At 38.4% G+C, this 16697-nt stretch overlaps 1 protein-coding gene across 5 annotated transcripts in view; it reads right to left on the bottom strand.

Annotated features, from left to right (window-relative positions):
* Positions 1 to 1194: 1194 nt before the first annotated feature.
* LOC107587360 (sarcoplasmic/endoplasmic reticulum calcium ATPase 1-like) overlaps positions 1195 to 16697 on the bottom strand; it is an 82935-nt gene continuing 67432 nt past the window's right edge. For 4 of the 5 annotated variants that reach the window (XM_016275120.1, XM_016275119.1, XM_016275124.1 and 1 more), the window contains 13 exons: positions 15710 to 15798; positions 15468 to 15570; positions 13521 to 13652; positions 11118 to 11234; positions 10788 to 11006; positions 9689 to 10024; positions 7667 to 7887; positions 7378 to 7580; positions 7139 to 7224; positions 6327 to 6460; positions 5888 to 6005; positions 4507 to 4624; positions 1195 to 4202 (listed from right to left, as the gene is read on the bottom strand). In XM_016275120.1, the coding sequence (XP_016130606.1) occupies positions 4156 to 4202; positions 4507 to 4624; positions 5888 to 6005; positions 6327 to 6460; positions 7139 to 7224; positions 7378 to 7580; positions 7667 to 7887; positions 9689 to 10024; positions 10788 to 11006; positions 11118 to 11234; positions 13521 to 13652; positions 15468 to 15570; positions 15710 to 15798 (1923 nt within the window). In that variant the 3' untranslated portion in view covers positions 1195 to 4155. Of the gene's footprint in view, positions 4203 to 4318; positions 4348 to 4506; positions 4625 to 5887; positions 6006 to 6326; positions 6461 to 7138; positions 7225 to 7377; positions 7581 to 7666; positions 7888 to 9688; positions 10025 to 10787; positions 11007 to 11117; positions 11235 to 13520; positions 13653 to 15467; positions 15571 to 15709; positions 15799 to 16697 lie in introns of all 5 variants that reach the window. The other variant, XM_016275121.1, reaches the window with a different exon arrangement.

Here is a 16697-nt window from a genome sequence, read left to right as displayed (position 1 = left end):
GGAGCTGCTTCTGTGTACAATTGCTGGCGCAAGCTACATTAAAGTGATTATTACGTTTTGAATATGGATATTTTTCTTATAAAAACGCATCGATTTGCTACAGGAGGACTTTGTTCACCCCCCGGAGCCGTGTGAGACACCTTTTTTTTTTAAATAGATGGGCGCTTTTTATTTCACTTCTTTTGGACTGATGCACTGCAACACCCACTGAGTGCCATGAAACAGCTTGAAAGATCAAAGACAATTTTTAATATAACTCCGACTGAACTAACCCTTTAAGTCCACAAGACCGTAAGGGGTCCCATTCGTCATTTTAGCTTTCAGAAGGGTGCTCGCGAACGCCCCCTTTTGTGGCCGCTATGCGCCCTCGATGCGCACTTCTGCCGAGCCTGCACTGGGGCGAGCTCCGCAGAAGACTTCTAGTCTGCAGCCAGCTGCGGTATTACGTCACGAGAGTGTGGACTCAGAGGAAGACCGAGAGGGTTTAGGGTGTGATTTGGAACAGGGCCAATTTCATTTGTATTCTGGGGTGGACATAGACCATAGACTGTAAAAAAGGCTTAGACAGTCCGAGTCCACACCCACTACTTTTTATGCTGATGCACCGAGCGAAATATATATATATATATATATATATATATAGGGCCACAACATCTCCATGGCTTTGTTGTTTCTCAGTCAGACATTATTGTGTGGAGACCTCAACTGATGTACCGCCTGACTAACCCGCTTTCTCTCCAGTCAGTCAACCCCCCCCCCTCCACTAACAGTATCTGCGTCCAGCATTCGTGTGAGGGGCAACATGCTGGCGGGGCAGAATTACTTGATGAAGTGACAAAGGACGGGAGGAATCTGAATCTGACTGACTAGAAGTTCTCCAAGATAAAATAGAATGTGTGGCGTTTCAGTGCTCTGACAAACACCACAGACGAGCTTTTTAGAAACAACACAACCACAGCATAGAATAATTATTTAAATGGTTTTATAATATCATTGAGAATCCCATTGCGTCTTCGCAGATTAAATAAAGACGGGTTCAAATGTGAAGTGTTGAACAGACCAGTCACTGAGCCCAATATCTACGTGATATGACAGTGTCACCTGGCGGTAATAGTGTCTATTGCACTCACAAATCCAGACCGAATTCAAGAGATCCAGAAAGGCAAAAATAAAGCAGCAACAACAGCATCGAAATAAATTAGAAGATAAATAATCTTTATTTGACATGTCTTTTTCATATATATAAAATTATGTATCCACAATTAATATTACCAAGGCGTTTACAGAGAATTCTTTCTCAGTCGTGGGTGCAAAGCTCCAGCCGGTTTGTGCGCAGGCAGAAAGACAGCTGTCCAGTGCTAACGGATCCTCTCAGGACCACACTGTGCTCGAAAACGAATGGAGGGAAACGTCGCTACAATCTTTTGTTTGCTTTCCTGATTGTCAACCTTTCGAGAGTGTTCATAGCGAACAATCAAGTACGTTTCAGAATGAAAACATTCAGCATTGTTTGATGAAAACGGTATGTGGGAGAATCACCAACAAAAGTTGTTCAAAAATGTGAGAACAAAAAAAAAATGATTCGACTAGTTTTTAAATATGAATTGAGATAGATTTACAAAGCGGACGTCCAACTTTCTGCATAACACACAGACGTTTCATATATCTGGAGGCATATTACCCTCACCAAACCCTTCAAGAGAACGACTTCATAAACCAGTATGGACTACTGGACGTCACTCTGTGTAAACCACAAGATGTTTCTTTTCCAGAACAATCAAAACAGACAAACAAAAACTAAAAATCATCCTACATTCAAACCCAATTATAATTGCAAAAATGATCATTAGCACAATTCTTATCTTTATTTTACAACTCCTAAACTAAATTTTAAAGACACAAACCCCCCTGCAACCTTTAAAAACAAACTGTAACAATGAATAAACAACCTCCACTATTCTACAAAATATTCTCCATCCTTAGTTACTTGAACTCAGAAAGAAAAAAAAAGTTTTGCACTCTTCTCTTCTGGGTGGTGATGTTTCATTTAAGTCATTTAAAAAAAATTTAATATACTGTATAGGTTATTAATTACAGTAACAAGGTTCCATGCAATCAGGTATTTCGTTTAGTTTTTTTTCTGTACAAGCGTTCAAGAGATCAGTAGTTATTAGCAAGGCTGTACAAAGCCCACACTTTCTATTGGTGCAGATGTTAGTGTGATGAATATGAGCGGCCTTACTGCCTCGTGTCAATCCGCTGACCCTAAAGTTACATGGTAATACGTTGCCATTAGAATAGCTAAAGATGTGAGAGCACATGGGAAACAGAGCTTGCCTTTAAAATAGCATTTACACCACTCACATTTGTTGCTGGCAAAACAGATGACTCTAGGCTGTGACATAAGGATGCTCACACTACTGTCACAGCTAACAAGCGGACACAGACTCTTCACACTGCGTTTTTACCACGGCAAGCATAATGACACCAGGCACAGGCGTACTTGGTTTGCCAATTTGTCTGATAACAGCACACCTGCATTTCCCAACAGATCGATGAAGGCATATGATACCCTTAACAGCAAAACTGACAAACTAAACCACCTGGGTTCTTTCAGTCGAATACATTATTATTACTTTATTTAAAAAAAAAAAAAAAAGGCGCAGAGTTCAGCAAAATTTCAAGAAAAGCACTAGCGGTAGAGAGTCCTCCCTCTGCGGACATGATGCACGACAAGCATGTTAGCCCCATTGCATTAAGGATGTAAATTCATGTGTTCATGATGACGACGATATCAACTCAACCGAAATGTAGAATAGGGAGGAAGAAAAACAAGAGCAAATGAAGAAGCCATTTGGCAGCATACAGTGTTAAAGAAGGATGAAAAGGTGCAGTTTAGGACTACTGTGGTTACATTTCAAAGGATAAGACGGTACAGAGAAGAAGCGAGTAAAAGTACATTCAAGTGAGACTCCTTTACTCCGTAATGAGGGTGCATGTGTTGTGTGGAGAAGTGAGTCGGATAATGTTACACATCAAAGCTGTCCCAACAAGCAATGCTGCAGACTTGGGACTGCCCTTCAACTCAATCAACAAATCCCTTTCTTTCCTTCTCCTTCCCTCTCATCATATTCAAAACCTGCCGTAGATATTAATACTTACAGCATGTGGCAGGTTAGACCACTTTTAGATGGATTTACTTGCAGCACATAGTTACTAGTGTTCAACTGGAGTTCACTCTAGAGAATAGAAGAGGTGGAGAAGAGAAGTCTGGGATAGATCAGTTCACTTGCTCCCTTTGTGTTTGCGATCATATGTAAATATTTTGGATAGTTTTTAAATGTTTTGTAGGTGAAATTAATTCCTGGGCCTATTATTTCACATATACTTGAATCCAGAACGGAGTATGTTTCAACATTCTCAGGTTTAAGTGGCACCTATTTTAGACTTAATCTTAAAAAGAAAAAAAATGTTTTCAAGTGCAATATAAATATATCTGCTGCCAGGTTTGCCTTGTGTAAACAGCTATCTAAATTAAACTTATGGCTAAGAGAATGAACTCTCAGCACTGAAGGTGGCCATCCCATCTGTGAAGAAGGGAGGAACGAGAGAGACACTGGAGTTGACCACTTAAGAAACTGGCCATTCTGTCCAAACGCGAATATTCACACATTAAAAGACGCCCATGGTGCCATCTCCATCCTCTCTTTTTCAATTAGAATCTCTCCTCATTGTGTAAAGTGAGAGAATTTAACCCGTAATACCCAAATGTTTAACGTCAAACCCTCTTCTTCTCCCTCAAGCAGCACCAGAAACTGCCCTACTATGTACAGCAAGGACATGAAAGCTAAAAAGAGCAAGATAAAAGAAAACAAATGGTCTCAAGTGCTTGACATGATTGAATTAGGTCCATGCACATGCCAACACACACGCACACACCTAATCTCTCGCTCCCACAAAAACACACACAGACAGTAACACAAACTACAAGCCCTGCTTGTTTTAGTGGTGGCTGGACATGCAGCGAAGACACGGGATGAGTGATGACGAACGTGTGTGTGAGCGTGTGTATGCATGGGGCGCAGTCTTAAAAGCTCGGAGGAAAAAGGCAGGGGTGGGCGTGTGTGTGTTCATGTGTGTCTGGAGGAAGTTGTCCTAGAATTTCAGCTGCCGACTCTTCCTGTACCTTTCCTCCTCTTCACCTGCAGATCCCAAGAAGAGAGAGAGGGAGAGAGAAGTTATATAGTGCCTCCAGGAAATGAAGACCAGAACAATGAAGGTAAATTCGAATTGGACAGGCTATAGTTAAAGAAAATACCTTTTAAAAGATGAGAGGAGAAAGTTAAACTGCCGGAGGAGAAACAGATCAGAAGAAACAAAAAGAAAACGTCAATATAAAAGAGACAGAAGCATTGACTGGAATATTAAGAACAGTCACTTCAGGGACAGAGACGATGCGTTAGCCAGACATAAAGAGGGAAACACGTTCCCGTAAACAGGTTGTACCTTCTAAGTGGTGGCGGGACATATACTTGAGTGCTTCATCCAATAGGATGACAGGAATTGAGATCTTGAGGACTATGATCCATTGGGAATAATGCAGTGGAGTTACCTGGAAGATCAGCTGGGGAACACAAAATGATAAGAAAGACAAAATGAGAAACAAAGTGCGGAGGTCTGGAAAAGAGCTCGCTCCATATTTTCTGTAATTACCATGCATGCGTGCAAAACCATCATGATATAATCATCGATTCAGTCAACAATATAATCATTGATTCTGCGACACAAAAACTCCTCAACAGTAAACTGATGCACTGTTCTATTTCTGATGTGCTTCAAGCACCTGTGCTACTTCTGTCACGAATGGATTTGCAATGGTCACTTTGTATTGTTTTTATGAAAATATTCAAATAGTTAATTAAACCAATAAAGAAATATGTTAATTATAATAATGCTATTGTACTGTACAAAAAAAACATGCATTAACAATAATAATTTAATTTTACAGAACAGCAGTAAAATTGCAATATTAATATGTATGGCGGTCTTAATTTGTTTGCTTTCAAGTGTTAAACCAATTAACTTTTAGTTTTGCAAAACCATATGGAGACCTTGAAGCGTCTCTTTTGTTGACAATAGATTTATAAATGACTCTCATTACAAATATGAGGAAATGGTTGGTGCATGTTGCATTTTTAAATGCACGTTATAAGTTATCCAAGCTCAAAGCACTTGAAGAGTTTGTATGGAGCAGCATTTATGTTAAATCGAGACATTTAGAGTTGCTTAAATCGCTGGATCATGAGCTGCTCGGGTGTAAAAACACAGTGCTGCGCTTCAAGCACTGAAGACAGGAGCTTTTTTGCTGTTTTTGACAACTCAAAAGATGGTCCTCACTTCCCTGCATATATTGCATGTGATCCACATAAAAAAATAAAGTCGCATTTGGAACGACATGAGGGTAGGTAAATGCAGTAAATGGTTAATGATTGTTTAAAATAAATAAATTATTTTCATTTTTGGGTGAACCATCTCTTTAAATACTTTATTTTGCAATGTGGAAGTAATCAATTTTCTGTGAATGTGCAAGACTTCCAATTCAGATAAATAACTAGAAAAATAAAGTGCAGCAAACGGTAAAACTAATCGTTCTACAAATTAGTGCGTTTAAGATTACGGTAATAAATTAAAATAATATGATAACAAATACCGATTTGCAGTAACAAGCAGCATAACAGACTGTTTTTGTAGAGCTAAATGAACTGGAAGCTGATGACACTAGAAGCCTCACACATTGAAGTTACAATTCGCTGTGCCCGCTCTTACATTCAAAAATAAGGTGAATAGTGACACAGAAAAGAGAGGTGTTCTTGTATATTTCACTCACCGGTAGAGGCTCCACATACAGGATGAGGAAGTGTAGAGATAAGGAAAGGATTATTGCCCCTAGCAGCCATATATTCACCCAGGGTGGCATCCTCAGCAGAGACTGATTCTCTGACAGGCTGAATGAGAGAAGAATCACAGGCCTTGGGTCTTAAATGACTTCTTTATACCATTTACCAAGTAGTCATTTAAGTTACACTCACATTAAAAATGACAATGAGAAGAATAGAAGTAGCAAAAACTTTTTTTTTTAAATCAACATTTAGGTCTACTATTTTTTATTTTTTTTTTAAGTATTTTTGGAAGAAAATGAACTTTAGAACTGTCACAGACCCAGCACAGCTCCACTGAGACATCTGAAATCTGTTTTACAGTAACTACTTAGACATATTGAAAGAACACAGTTGATGCAGTGCTATCACCATGGCAGCAGGTCTTACCTGTTAAGAGAGTTGAACATCTCTATGGTAACAAGCACAGAAAGAGCCATGGTGGTGGGGTAACGTGACTCAAAGACCTCACAGTCAATGCCCTGAAACATGGGATTTTCTTCTGTACACTGCATAAAGTGCCGCTACAGACAAGAAAAAAGACAGTTTAAAGTCAGTGTGGGACAGTATCAAGAGCATCACAAGCCATCTTGAAGATCTTCAAGTGTTTGTTTTCTAAGTGGCTTCATTCTTAATAAAACAGAAAAGCTGTGCTTTAGTGCATCTAATATATTCACCATATCAGATGCAAGAGCAATAAGACAGGAAATTATTTGACCCACTGATGGAAGTCTTTGTGACCTTTGAGAGACTGATGTCATATCAGAAAGAGCAGCTGTGTAGATCATCCTGTGAGATCTGAACTCCCTGACACTAAACAGTTGTGTCTTTATTTTAAAATATTCAGATATACACAAAAATCAGAGAACAGTTTAAACTTCTTCTCTCTAAAGTCTGGGGTCAGAAAGATGTTTTTTTTAAAGAAATTAATAATTTTATTCAGCAAAGGTGCATTACATTCATCAAAAGTTACATTCAATTACATTTATTATGTTACAAAAAATGACATGAATTAAATGCTGTTCTTTTGAAATTTCTATTTATTAAAGAAAAGTATGATATATAATTTTATAGAAATACTTCTTAAATTAACTCAAGCATAATTTTTTTAAATTGTACTTCAGAAGAGAAATTATCCTAGTAATAATAATAAATACTGTCAGCAAACTTAAACAATGTATATGGTCTCACTGTTGACTCACCAGCTGATAGAAAGACACCTGTGGCCCATCCTCATCAAACAAATACCACCAGGTGGCAGCACCGACAGTGCCTAGACCCACATATCCTAGAAAAACGAGTACAATAACTCCAGTGATGTTTATAGAGCTTCATAGAGCTGACTTGCAGTTTTTATGGAAGATCTGTAAGTGTATTTAATGTGGCAACATTTTTAAAAATAATTTTAGATTCTATGGAATAACCAAGATATTGGGCTAACCTCCAATGGCCAGGTATCTGAAGAAGAGCCAGCCAGAGATGAGAGGCTCCTTAGGGTTTCTGGGGGGCTTGTCCATGATGTCCAGATCAGGGGGGTTGAAGCCCAGGGCAGTGGCCGGCAGACCATCCGTCACCAGGTTCACCCACAACAACTGGACGGGGATCAAAGCCTCAGGCAGGCCAAGGATGGCTGTCAGGAAAATACTGTGTTGGGGGGAAAAGAAGGAATCCACATGAGTGTAAATGTGGATAGGAAACTGAAGCACTACACTAATCAGGCTCTCACTCACCACACCACCTCTCCCACATTGGAGGAGATGAGGTAACGGATAAACTGCTTCATGTTGTTGTAGATGGCTCGTCCCTCTTCAACTGCGGCCACGATGGTGGAGAAGTTATCATCAGAGAGCACCATCTCGGAGGCTGACTTGGCTACAGCTGTGCCTGAGCCCATGGCGATGCCAATTTCAGCCTTTTTTAAGGCAGGGGCATCGTTCACACCATCTCCGGTCTGAAAGTGAGATGGGAAGGAACAGAGTGAAAGATAAGGGCTAATAGACACTAGTGGGCTTTCCACACAACATGTAACATTTGGCCCTTCTTAGCCCACCTCTGAACCATAATTGACCTGCTGGATTGACATGCCATTTTATCACACAAGTATTTGCTCTTTTCTGATGCACATATATGAAAGTCCGAGATCTGCATGGAGGAATGGGCCAAAATACCAGCAACAGTGTGTGAAAACCTTGTGAAGACTTACAGAAAACATTTGACCTCTGTCATTACCAACAAAGGGTATATAACAAAGTATTGAGATTAAATTTTGTTATTGACCAAATACTTATTTTCCACCATAATTTGCAAATAAATTCTTTAAAAATCCTACAATGTGATTTTCTGGATTTTTTTTCCCTCATTTTGTCTCTCATAGTTAAGGTATACCTATGATGAAAATTACAGGCCTCTCATCTTTTTAAGTGGGAAAACTTGCACAATTGGTGGCTGACTAAATACTTTTTTTCCCCACTGTATGTGCTGGATAATTTCTGACAAGGTCAATTAAAACATACAAGGAAGACATGTATTTTCCCCAAAACATTTGTACATTTGCTCTAAGATAAACGGAAGCTATTTCATTTATGCATTAATCATGTTACTGTGCATTTTAAGAGTTTATTTAAAGAAAAACAACAGATAAAAATGTTAGAAATTTCACAATTCATTCAAGAAAACATAATATTCACATTTTTTCCACTTTATGAACACATTTTAATGATTTTAAATCACATTGGTTCATAGAAACCTCCAATTTACTTCTATGGTGTGTTCTGTAAAGGCTGTCTGAGTTATCAACAGCAACTAAAAGGGGCGGAGCTTATCAAAGGGTCAATTCAAATCCATTAGTTTAAAACATAGATTCAAGCAAGGATTCAAAACATATTAAGCTTATGAAAAGTCCTAATGATCAGAGGGTAAATCATATTTGCTCTTGGGTAAATGCTTATTATAGGCTGGGGATTAAACAGGAGTCAAGTAGAGGATGAGGAAATCTGTTTTCATGTCACAGAAGCAAAGCAGCCTCTGTCATGCACACTGATGTCTTCTGGGAAATACCTCAATTCCCCAAATGACAACCAGACACATGCATACAACAGAGCTGGAGGCGAAAGTATGTAAACAGCAAGAGAGCTGACATGCTCTCTTAACGCCGACAGAGAAAATCAGCATAAAAGACAAGGCTGTCTACCTCTGAGATGTAGGTATTACATTATTGCTAAGAGACTGGAGAGTAGAATCAGAGGCTTCATCCTTCATATGATTCTCTCAGCTCTCTTGAGTGTATAATTGCCACCTTCAATCATATTAGTAGCCCAACTGTGACAAAAATGATAACATGCTGTATATAAAGTTATTCATTGGTGGTAATGAAACAATTTTCTTTTACTCAAACCAAAAGTATAGCAATTAGATCATACAATAATATTAATGTTAAATGTAAGGTTAATACTTTAACATTTTCTCATGTTACAATACAATAAACTTCAAAAAGGTTTTAGTGCAGAAAAAAATTTGTTTTCAGCCCAAAGGTTTTTTCACATCTGCTAACAGTGGGTGAAATGAGAAAATGTACTGGCCATAAAAGTGAACTGACATCAGCAAGGGTTAGACTATCCTTCTTAAAATTCAACTTAAATCATATATTATGTTGCAGCTCCTAATATATTATTCAACTAATGACTGTGTTTCACTTTTTTCAAGTCAATTTTTACTAGAATTTGGTGGTCGGCCACTAAACCACTATATCTCACCATCGCTGTGATCTCATCAAAGGACTGTAGGTAAGCAACGATCTTTGACTTGTGTGCAGGCTCGACACGGGCAAAGCACCGTGCCCTTTTCACAGCTTCTCGCTGGGCCTCCGGAGTCAGGTCATCGAACTCTCTGCCCGTGTAGGCTCTTCCTTCCACATCTTCATCCTCATCGAAAATGCCAATGCGTCTGCAGATGGCCACTGCGGTGCCCTTGTTGTCCCCAGTGATCATGATGACACGTATACCGGCCTTACTGCACAGCTTCACTGAGCCAATCACCTCCTTTCTGGGTGGATCCAACATCCCCACACAGCCAATGAAGGTGAGATTTGACTAAACAGATGATCAGATTTTGCATGTTATCCCAGATATATAAATTTACATGTACAGTGGCCTGAGAAAATACTCGGGCATGCAATCCACATGCAAAAATGTATGAATTTAATTACATTAAACTAAAAAGACCAGAAGATGAAACAGTATCTACAAGCAAATATCACCCATTACCATTAATATATATATATATATTGCTTTAATAACTGTAATAATTGACAACTGTTAATAATAAATATAGTCAACTAATTCATAATTGTTTTAATGAATAATATTAAATAATAATAACAAATATTAACTAAATAATAATAAATGATAAATAGTAAATAAATAAAAAATATATATTTTGTACATGTATTGCTTTAATAACGGTTTAACTGACCATAGTTAATAATTAATAACCAACTAATTAATACTTGTTTTAATAATAATATGAACAAACAATAATAAACATTAAAAAACAACAAATTATAATAATTTCTATAATATATACAAATTATATTGTTTTAATTAAAAAAGTAAACCCCAAATTCTGTTTAAAAGGTGTTCTTGTGCTATCCTTTTCTAAAATAATTCACTTTGATTTGATATTTTGCTGTATTATATAGTAACAAATTTTACATTTTTTATCTGTTGCTTAAGTGATATTACAAAATAATATACATGGGGAATTGAGTTTTAAAAAAGGATGACTGGTAAAACTACTGTGGTAAACAATGTGGACAGATGTTCATAAAGTTTCAACACATCCAAATTCTCTCACCTCGTACTCTGAGAACTTGGCAGAGTTTTCTAAGTCCATTTTGTCTTCAGGAGGGGGAGAGTCTCGTGTGGCCAAAGCCAAGCAGCGCAGTGTGTCCCTGCCTGCCCCCCAGTCTCTAATAGTGCTCATCAGTTCCTCCTTTACCGCCATGGTCAACGGGACACGGTCTTTACCAACACGCACAAACTGACAACGGTCAATCACACCTTCTGGTGCGCCCTACATACAAGAAGAGTGAAAGTAGAAACAAATGTGATGCATACAGCAAAGTTTACTGAAGGTATTTATAGATGTTAGATGTTTTCAGATGTGTGTTTAAGTTAGCGGTACCTTGATAAACATCTTGCTCTGAGAGTTCGAGCCGCTGGGAGTGCAGTACACAGACATGGACTTCCTGTCTCTGGAAAACTCCAGTGTGAATTTTTTCTGCATTAGCCTTCTGATAATCTAAGGGAAAGAAGCAAAAAAAAGGGAGATAGAGAGAGAGAAGGTGGAATGTTAGATCAAACAAAAGTGAAACACTGTTGTCATTGTGTGTGTGTGGTTGGTAAGATGTCATTCTCAGCTGTTTTCTAGGCTTGCCTTCAGACAGCACTGTTTGTAGTCAGCGGTCAAACCCAGGTAGTTGAGTTTCAGACATAGTAATTGACAGGCTCTATGAAACACTGCACCAGTCTTATATATATATATATATATATATATATAAAAAAGTGTTTAGCCTTTAATAAATATCGACAATCAAATGTTAAAGATTAGAGTAGAGTAGCTGAAAATTATGTTTGAGGCATGGTGCTCATGTAGGTTCTAGAGGTCAATTGTTCAGACAGCACATCACAGGGCTCAACAATAAGGCATCATTGCATTGTATGCAATTGTTTTCCAATAAAAATGTTAATGTAATGTTATAGGTGTATAATTGATACATTTTCAATTTAAGTAAACTTGACATTTAATGAAAAATATACACTACCGTTCAAAAGTTTTGGGGTTGGTCAGTGCTTGAAAGAAGTCTCTTATGCTCACTTTGCTTACTCTCATGCATTTATTTGATCAGAATATCAAAATATTAAAAATACAATTTTTCTATTTGAATATATTGTAAAATGTAATTCCGGAGATGGCAAGGCTGAATTTTCAGTAGGCATTAGATGAAAAAAAATGTCTTATAACAATACATTTTTGTCACTTTTTACCAATTGTCTTTGCAGAATAAAATTATTAATTTGTATTCATCACTTTCAACAGTGGTGTATATATTTCTAGCATTAATTAATCTATTAATTAATTACTCAATTACAATGTATTAAAAAAAGAAAATTTTTACAATCCCACTACAATCCAGATATGCAGGACAAAAATTCAGTGAGGCAAGGGAATTATTTTGCCACTAGGTGGAAACCACCTCCAGCACACAAGAACAGAGAATGCCCTACTTAAAATACTGTACATCATGCTCTGCCTCTGTCCGTGGCTTTCTTTAATAATGGGATCAGTACTCATTTCTACAGATGTTTAAACAAATCATGCATGTGTGAGAGGAAACCAGTGTCTCTTCTTCCCAGCTCCCCTGAGAACATGACGTCACTCCTCAGTAGGGTTCCCGTTTTCTCTATCTTCCAAAGCTTTATGAAAAAACATTTAACCCCCCCCTTACATCCATCCATGTGCCCATCCAACTATCTGTCATCATTGAAAGTCTGCCACCAATACGTATTGACAGAAGTAACATCTCTTTTGGTTTTATAGTGAAGTGAAATTTTGGATTAGAGTGGAAAATGTAGCTAACCTCTTCATAAACTCCCCTGGTTATCTAAATATTATGCTTTGCCTCTGGGAATCTGTGTCACAGAAGTTTCTTTTTTGGAGAGGAGAAGGATTCAGGGGTCAGTAGAATAAAGAGCGCTGCTGGTCATTCACTCTTTCAAAGAAAAATGTTTCCCATAGAGAAAAGGGAGAGACGGATCAAGACTAGTCCACTGTTCCCAGTCTCCCTAATGCAGCTGTGTGGGACATGTGACTGGTTTCTATAAACATCTACAAGCATGAACAAACCTCAAGCCTTTGTCTCAGTCTTTATCTAACTATTGACTTGAATTAACAATCCATTTAACATGGCTTGCACAAGGTGCATGCAGTAAGTTTCTTGATGTTTTTGGTTTATCCCAGTGATCTTTCATGTCAAACTGACACCTATCAGCATGGATGCATGTTTATTGACTTCATAAGAGTGACTGTGTTTGAACGGAGACATTTCCCAGTGTGTTTTCAGGGTTTCAGTCATAATAATCTGATTTTGATTCAAAGTCTGATTCAAGTTCTGATTCAAAGTCTTAAAGGGACTTTGGTTAAACTGTCAAACTGAGATTTGAATTTGTGGCAGAAGGAAGTAGTTCTGTACAAAAGAGCATTTTAAAAGACACTCCGTTGTTGTTTTTCTTATGTATTTACACACTCATGCTGTCGAACTGTTGTGTAAATGCAATATCACACTCGTAGACATGAGATATGGCTGTATATCGGCACGCTGCTGTGTTTACCTGAGGCAACACCATGTCATCTCATTTTTTTAAATATCCTGTCTTGCAACACTGGCCAATCTTTGGGAACTCTCATATTTCTTCTGAAGCCTCATCTATCTATCCTTCTATTTATCATCTTTCATCACTTCCCGTTATGTTCTCTTTTATTGTTGTCTGTCTCTCATCCTGGTGCACCCCATGGCTTCCTTCTTACCAAGTTGCATGCTGAAGCTCGGTCCACTTTGCTGAGTCCGGACAGGTCGGTTTTAAATACGTTCATCTTCTCCACCAGAGTCGTGAGCGCAGTTTCTGTGGCCTCACCCACTTTCTCGTATACTCCTTTGGCCTGCGGGACAACAAATGTGTGTAAAAATTCAGTGCCCTATTAGCCCAAACAACATGAAGTATATGGCACTTGCATAATCATTTAAAATAGAAGCCTGGAGTAATGCACTCACTTCAGAAATGATTGTTACAGTGCACTTTAAAAGTCACATGGAAGCAATGGACTATGTGAGTGTGAAAAAAGAAATCTAACTCTAGTAAATATATTCTAATATTTTGATGTGAACATTTATTATTATGATTTATGTTAACAGTCGTGTTGCTTAATTTTTTTTTTTTTAAAAAGCATTTATTTTAAAAAGAAATATTTATCCAACATTATGAATGTCTTTACTATAACGTTAATGTAATGCCCTTGCTGTATAGAAGTACCAATTTCTTTAAAAAAAATACAGACAGACAGACAGATAGATAGACAGATTTGAGAGATTTGAATTGTTATGCATATGTACCAATATCTTTAGTATGACCAAAATCGTCCTGAAATTTGAATGTGGCAGAGCTTGGAAGGTGAATGGACTAATGGAAAGACTAATTTCTAACCAGTGAAATATTTTAGAATGGTCAAGTACAGTATATACGTTTATTTGCTATAGACATTTTTATTCAATTTTTTGCTATAGACATTTCTTTATTTATTTTCATGACCTTTCCAAAACTGTAAATGACAACTTTAAAATCCTGTATTTCCTGATTATTGAGCCTGGTCAGTACCTGGATGGGAGACCTCCTGGGAAATCTAGGTTGCTGCTGGAAGAGGTGCTAGTGAGGCCAGCAGGGGGTGCTCACCCTGTGGTCTGTGTGGGTCCTAACGCCCCAGTATAGTGACGGGGACACTATACTGTCAAAAAGCACCGTCTTTCGGATGAGACGTTAAACCGAGGTCCTGACTCTCTGTGGTCATTAAAAATCCCATGGCACTTCTCATAAAGAGTAGGGGTGTAACCCCTGCTCTGGCTTGCACTGGCTTGCCTGGCCAAATTGCCCCCATGGCCTCCTAATAATCCCCAACCACTTGGCTCTATGACTCTCTCTCCTCTCCACCTGTAGCTGGTGTATGGTGAGCGCACTGGCGCCGTTGTCCTGTGGCTGCCGTCGCATCATCCAAGTGGATGCTGCACACTGGTGTTGGTTGAGGAGAGACCCCCCCCACATGATTGTAAAGCGCTTTGGGTGTACAAGAATACACAATAAAGCGCTATATAAATGCATCATTCATTCAACAATGTTACTCAACATTCAAACACAAGGCTCCTGTGTTAATATCTACTGTATAATGGTTTATTAGATCTATAATGTTCACAGTTCACTTGAAGGATGCTGGTCACTCTCTGTGGAAATATTTGCATTATTCCAGGAAGCAGGCTACTACGGTGGTGGAACATGACACTGAATTAGGTAGTGTTTATTTATCATATTAAAAACATGGTCAGAATACACGGACTAAGACTTTTAAAATATTTGCTTGATATGGCTGCCTTTAACATATTACTATTACTCGCGTGGCGTCTTTTAAAACTCTTCGGCTTGCTCTAACTTGCACTGTCCTCTACCCTACCTGACAACCATGGAATAAACATGATATTACGTAATGCAGAAACCATGATACCATGGCAATGGCACAGAGATGAGAAATGCAAGCCAAATGTTCAAAACATGCAAACTAAAAAGCTGCCCATCCCTGAGGAACAGAGGGTGCATGGTTGACACTTCAGCAATGAGAGCAGGACAGACTCAAAAACACTGATTGAGACTCTTTGTTAAACTCAGAAGGGTAAATGTGGCAACTGTGAAGATCCAAGCACACACTGCTGACCTCATTATAGTCCAGCGAGGAGTCATTGCACAGGGAGCAAATAGTAGCCAGTTCCACCAGACCATCATATTCTCCACACTGCACTGGCTTGTCGGCTTTCAGCCTAAGGGGAGAGATCATTGTTGCAAGATGAAGGGATGTAAATACAAACCAGAATGAGCATTAGATTATTTGTACTAGGTAAAAATGACAAGATGTTTTGGGAAGGATCAAGTGCTCTGAGTGTGTTTGTGTGCTCTTACACTTGTCCCTCCGGAGCATAGGTTGAGCCGGTGATGGTGAACTCATGCAGGGAGCAGCTGGTGTCATCAGCCTTATTAAGCACAAACATCTAAGAGAGACAAAAGTGAGATAGGGAGAGAGACAGATTAATGAAACAAACTGAACATCAATGAACCCACTTTTTTGGACAATGCATTTCTATTACTTTTTTTATTCATGATTACGGAATAAAGTTGTTCTGTTTTAATTTAAAATAGCTTTAAGACTGCACATTTCACAACTGAACATAACTCGACGCTCAACAGTAAGCAGAGTAATATCACAACAGTAATATCTAACAATGTTAAATACAAAAACTACTGGCCAAATGGTCTGGCACAAAAAATCTTATTGTTGAACCTTGAAACTAAAACAAATAAATTAAAACCTAATGGTTAGAGAGTCAGACTTGTAACCCAAAGGTCGTGGGTTCAAGCCTCTGTACCGGCAGGAATTGTAGGTGGGGGGAGTGAATGACCAGCACTTTCTTCCACCCTCAATACCACTACTGAGGTGAGACCCTTGAGCAAGGCACCAAGGTCCCTGGGCGCTGCAGCAAATTAATGGATGCCCACTGCTCCAGGTATGTGTTCACGGTGCGTGCATGTTCACTACTCACTGCTGTGTGTGTGCACTTGGATTCCGAGTATGGGACACCATACTTGGCAACAAGTCACGTCACGTCACTTATTCATTTCCATAACCTCCACAGGCCAAGAAACGACAATTTTAAAATTCCCAGATATTCCCAGGTTTTCCATGAGGAAATCCTGGCACAAAGTTCTAAATGTTCATAAGTTTACCAATTAAAAAGTAGTTATTGTAATTAAAGTTGGAAAAATAAAGAACTCCACAACTGTGCCCAAGAAAACATGCTTTTGAGAAGAATAAACAAATAAGTTCTCTAAGGCATCTGAAAACAGTTACAAACCCCAATTGCATAAAATAAATAAAAAACGGACAGTTATG

This window comes from Sinocyclocheilus grahami, unplaced genomic scaffold (genome assembly GCF_001515645.1).
Source record: "Sinocyclocheilus grahami isolate Dianchi unplaced genomic scaffold, SAMN03320097.WGS_v1.1 scaffold92.1, whole genome shotgun sequence".
In the NCBI taxonomy this organism is placed as follows: Eukaryota; Metazoa; Chordata; class Actinopteri; order Cypriniformes; family Cyprinidae; genus Sinocyclocheilus; species Sinocyclocheilus grahami.
This window is presented reverse-complemented; position numbering and strand designations above follow the sequence as displayed.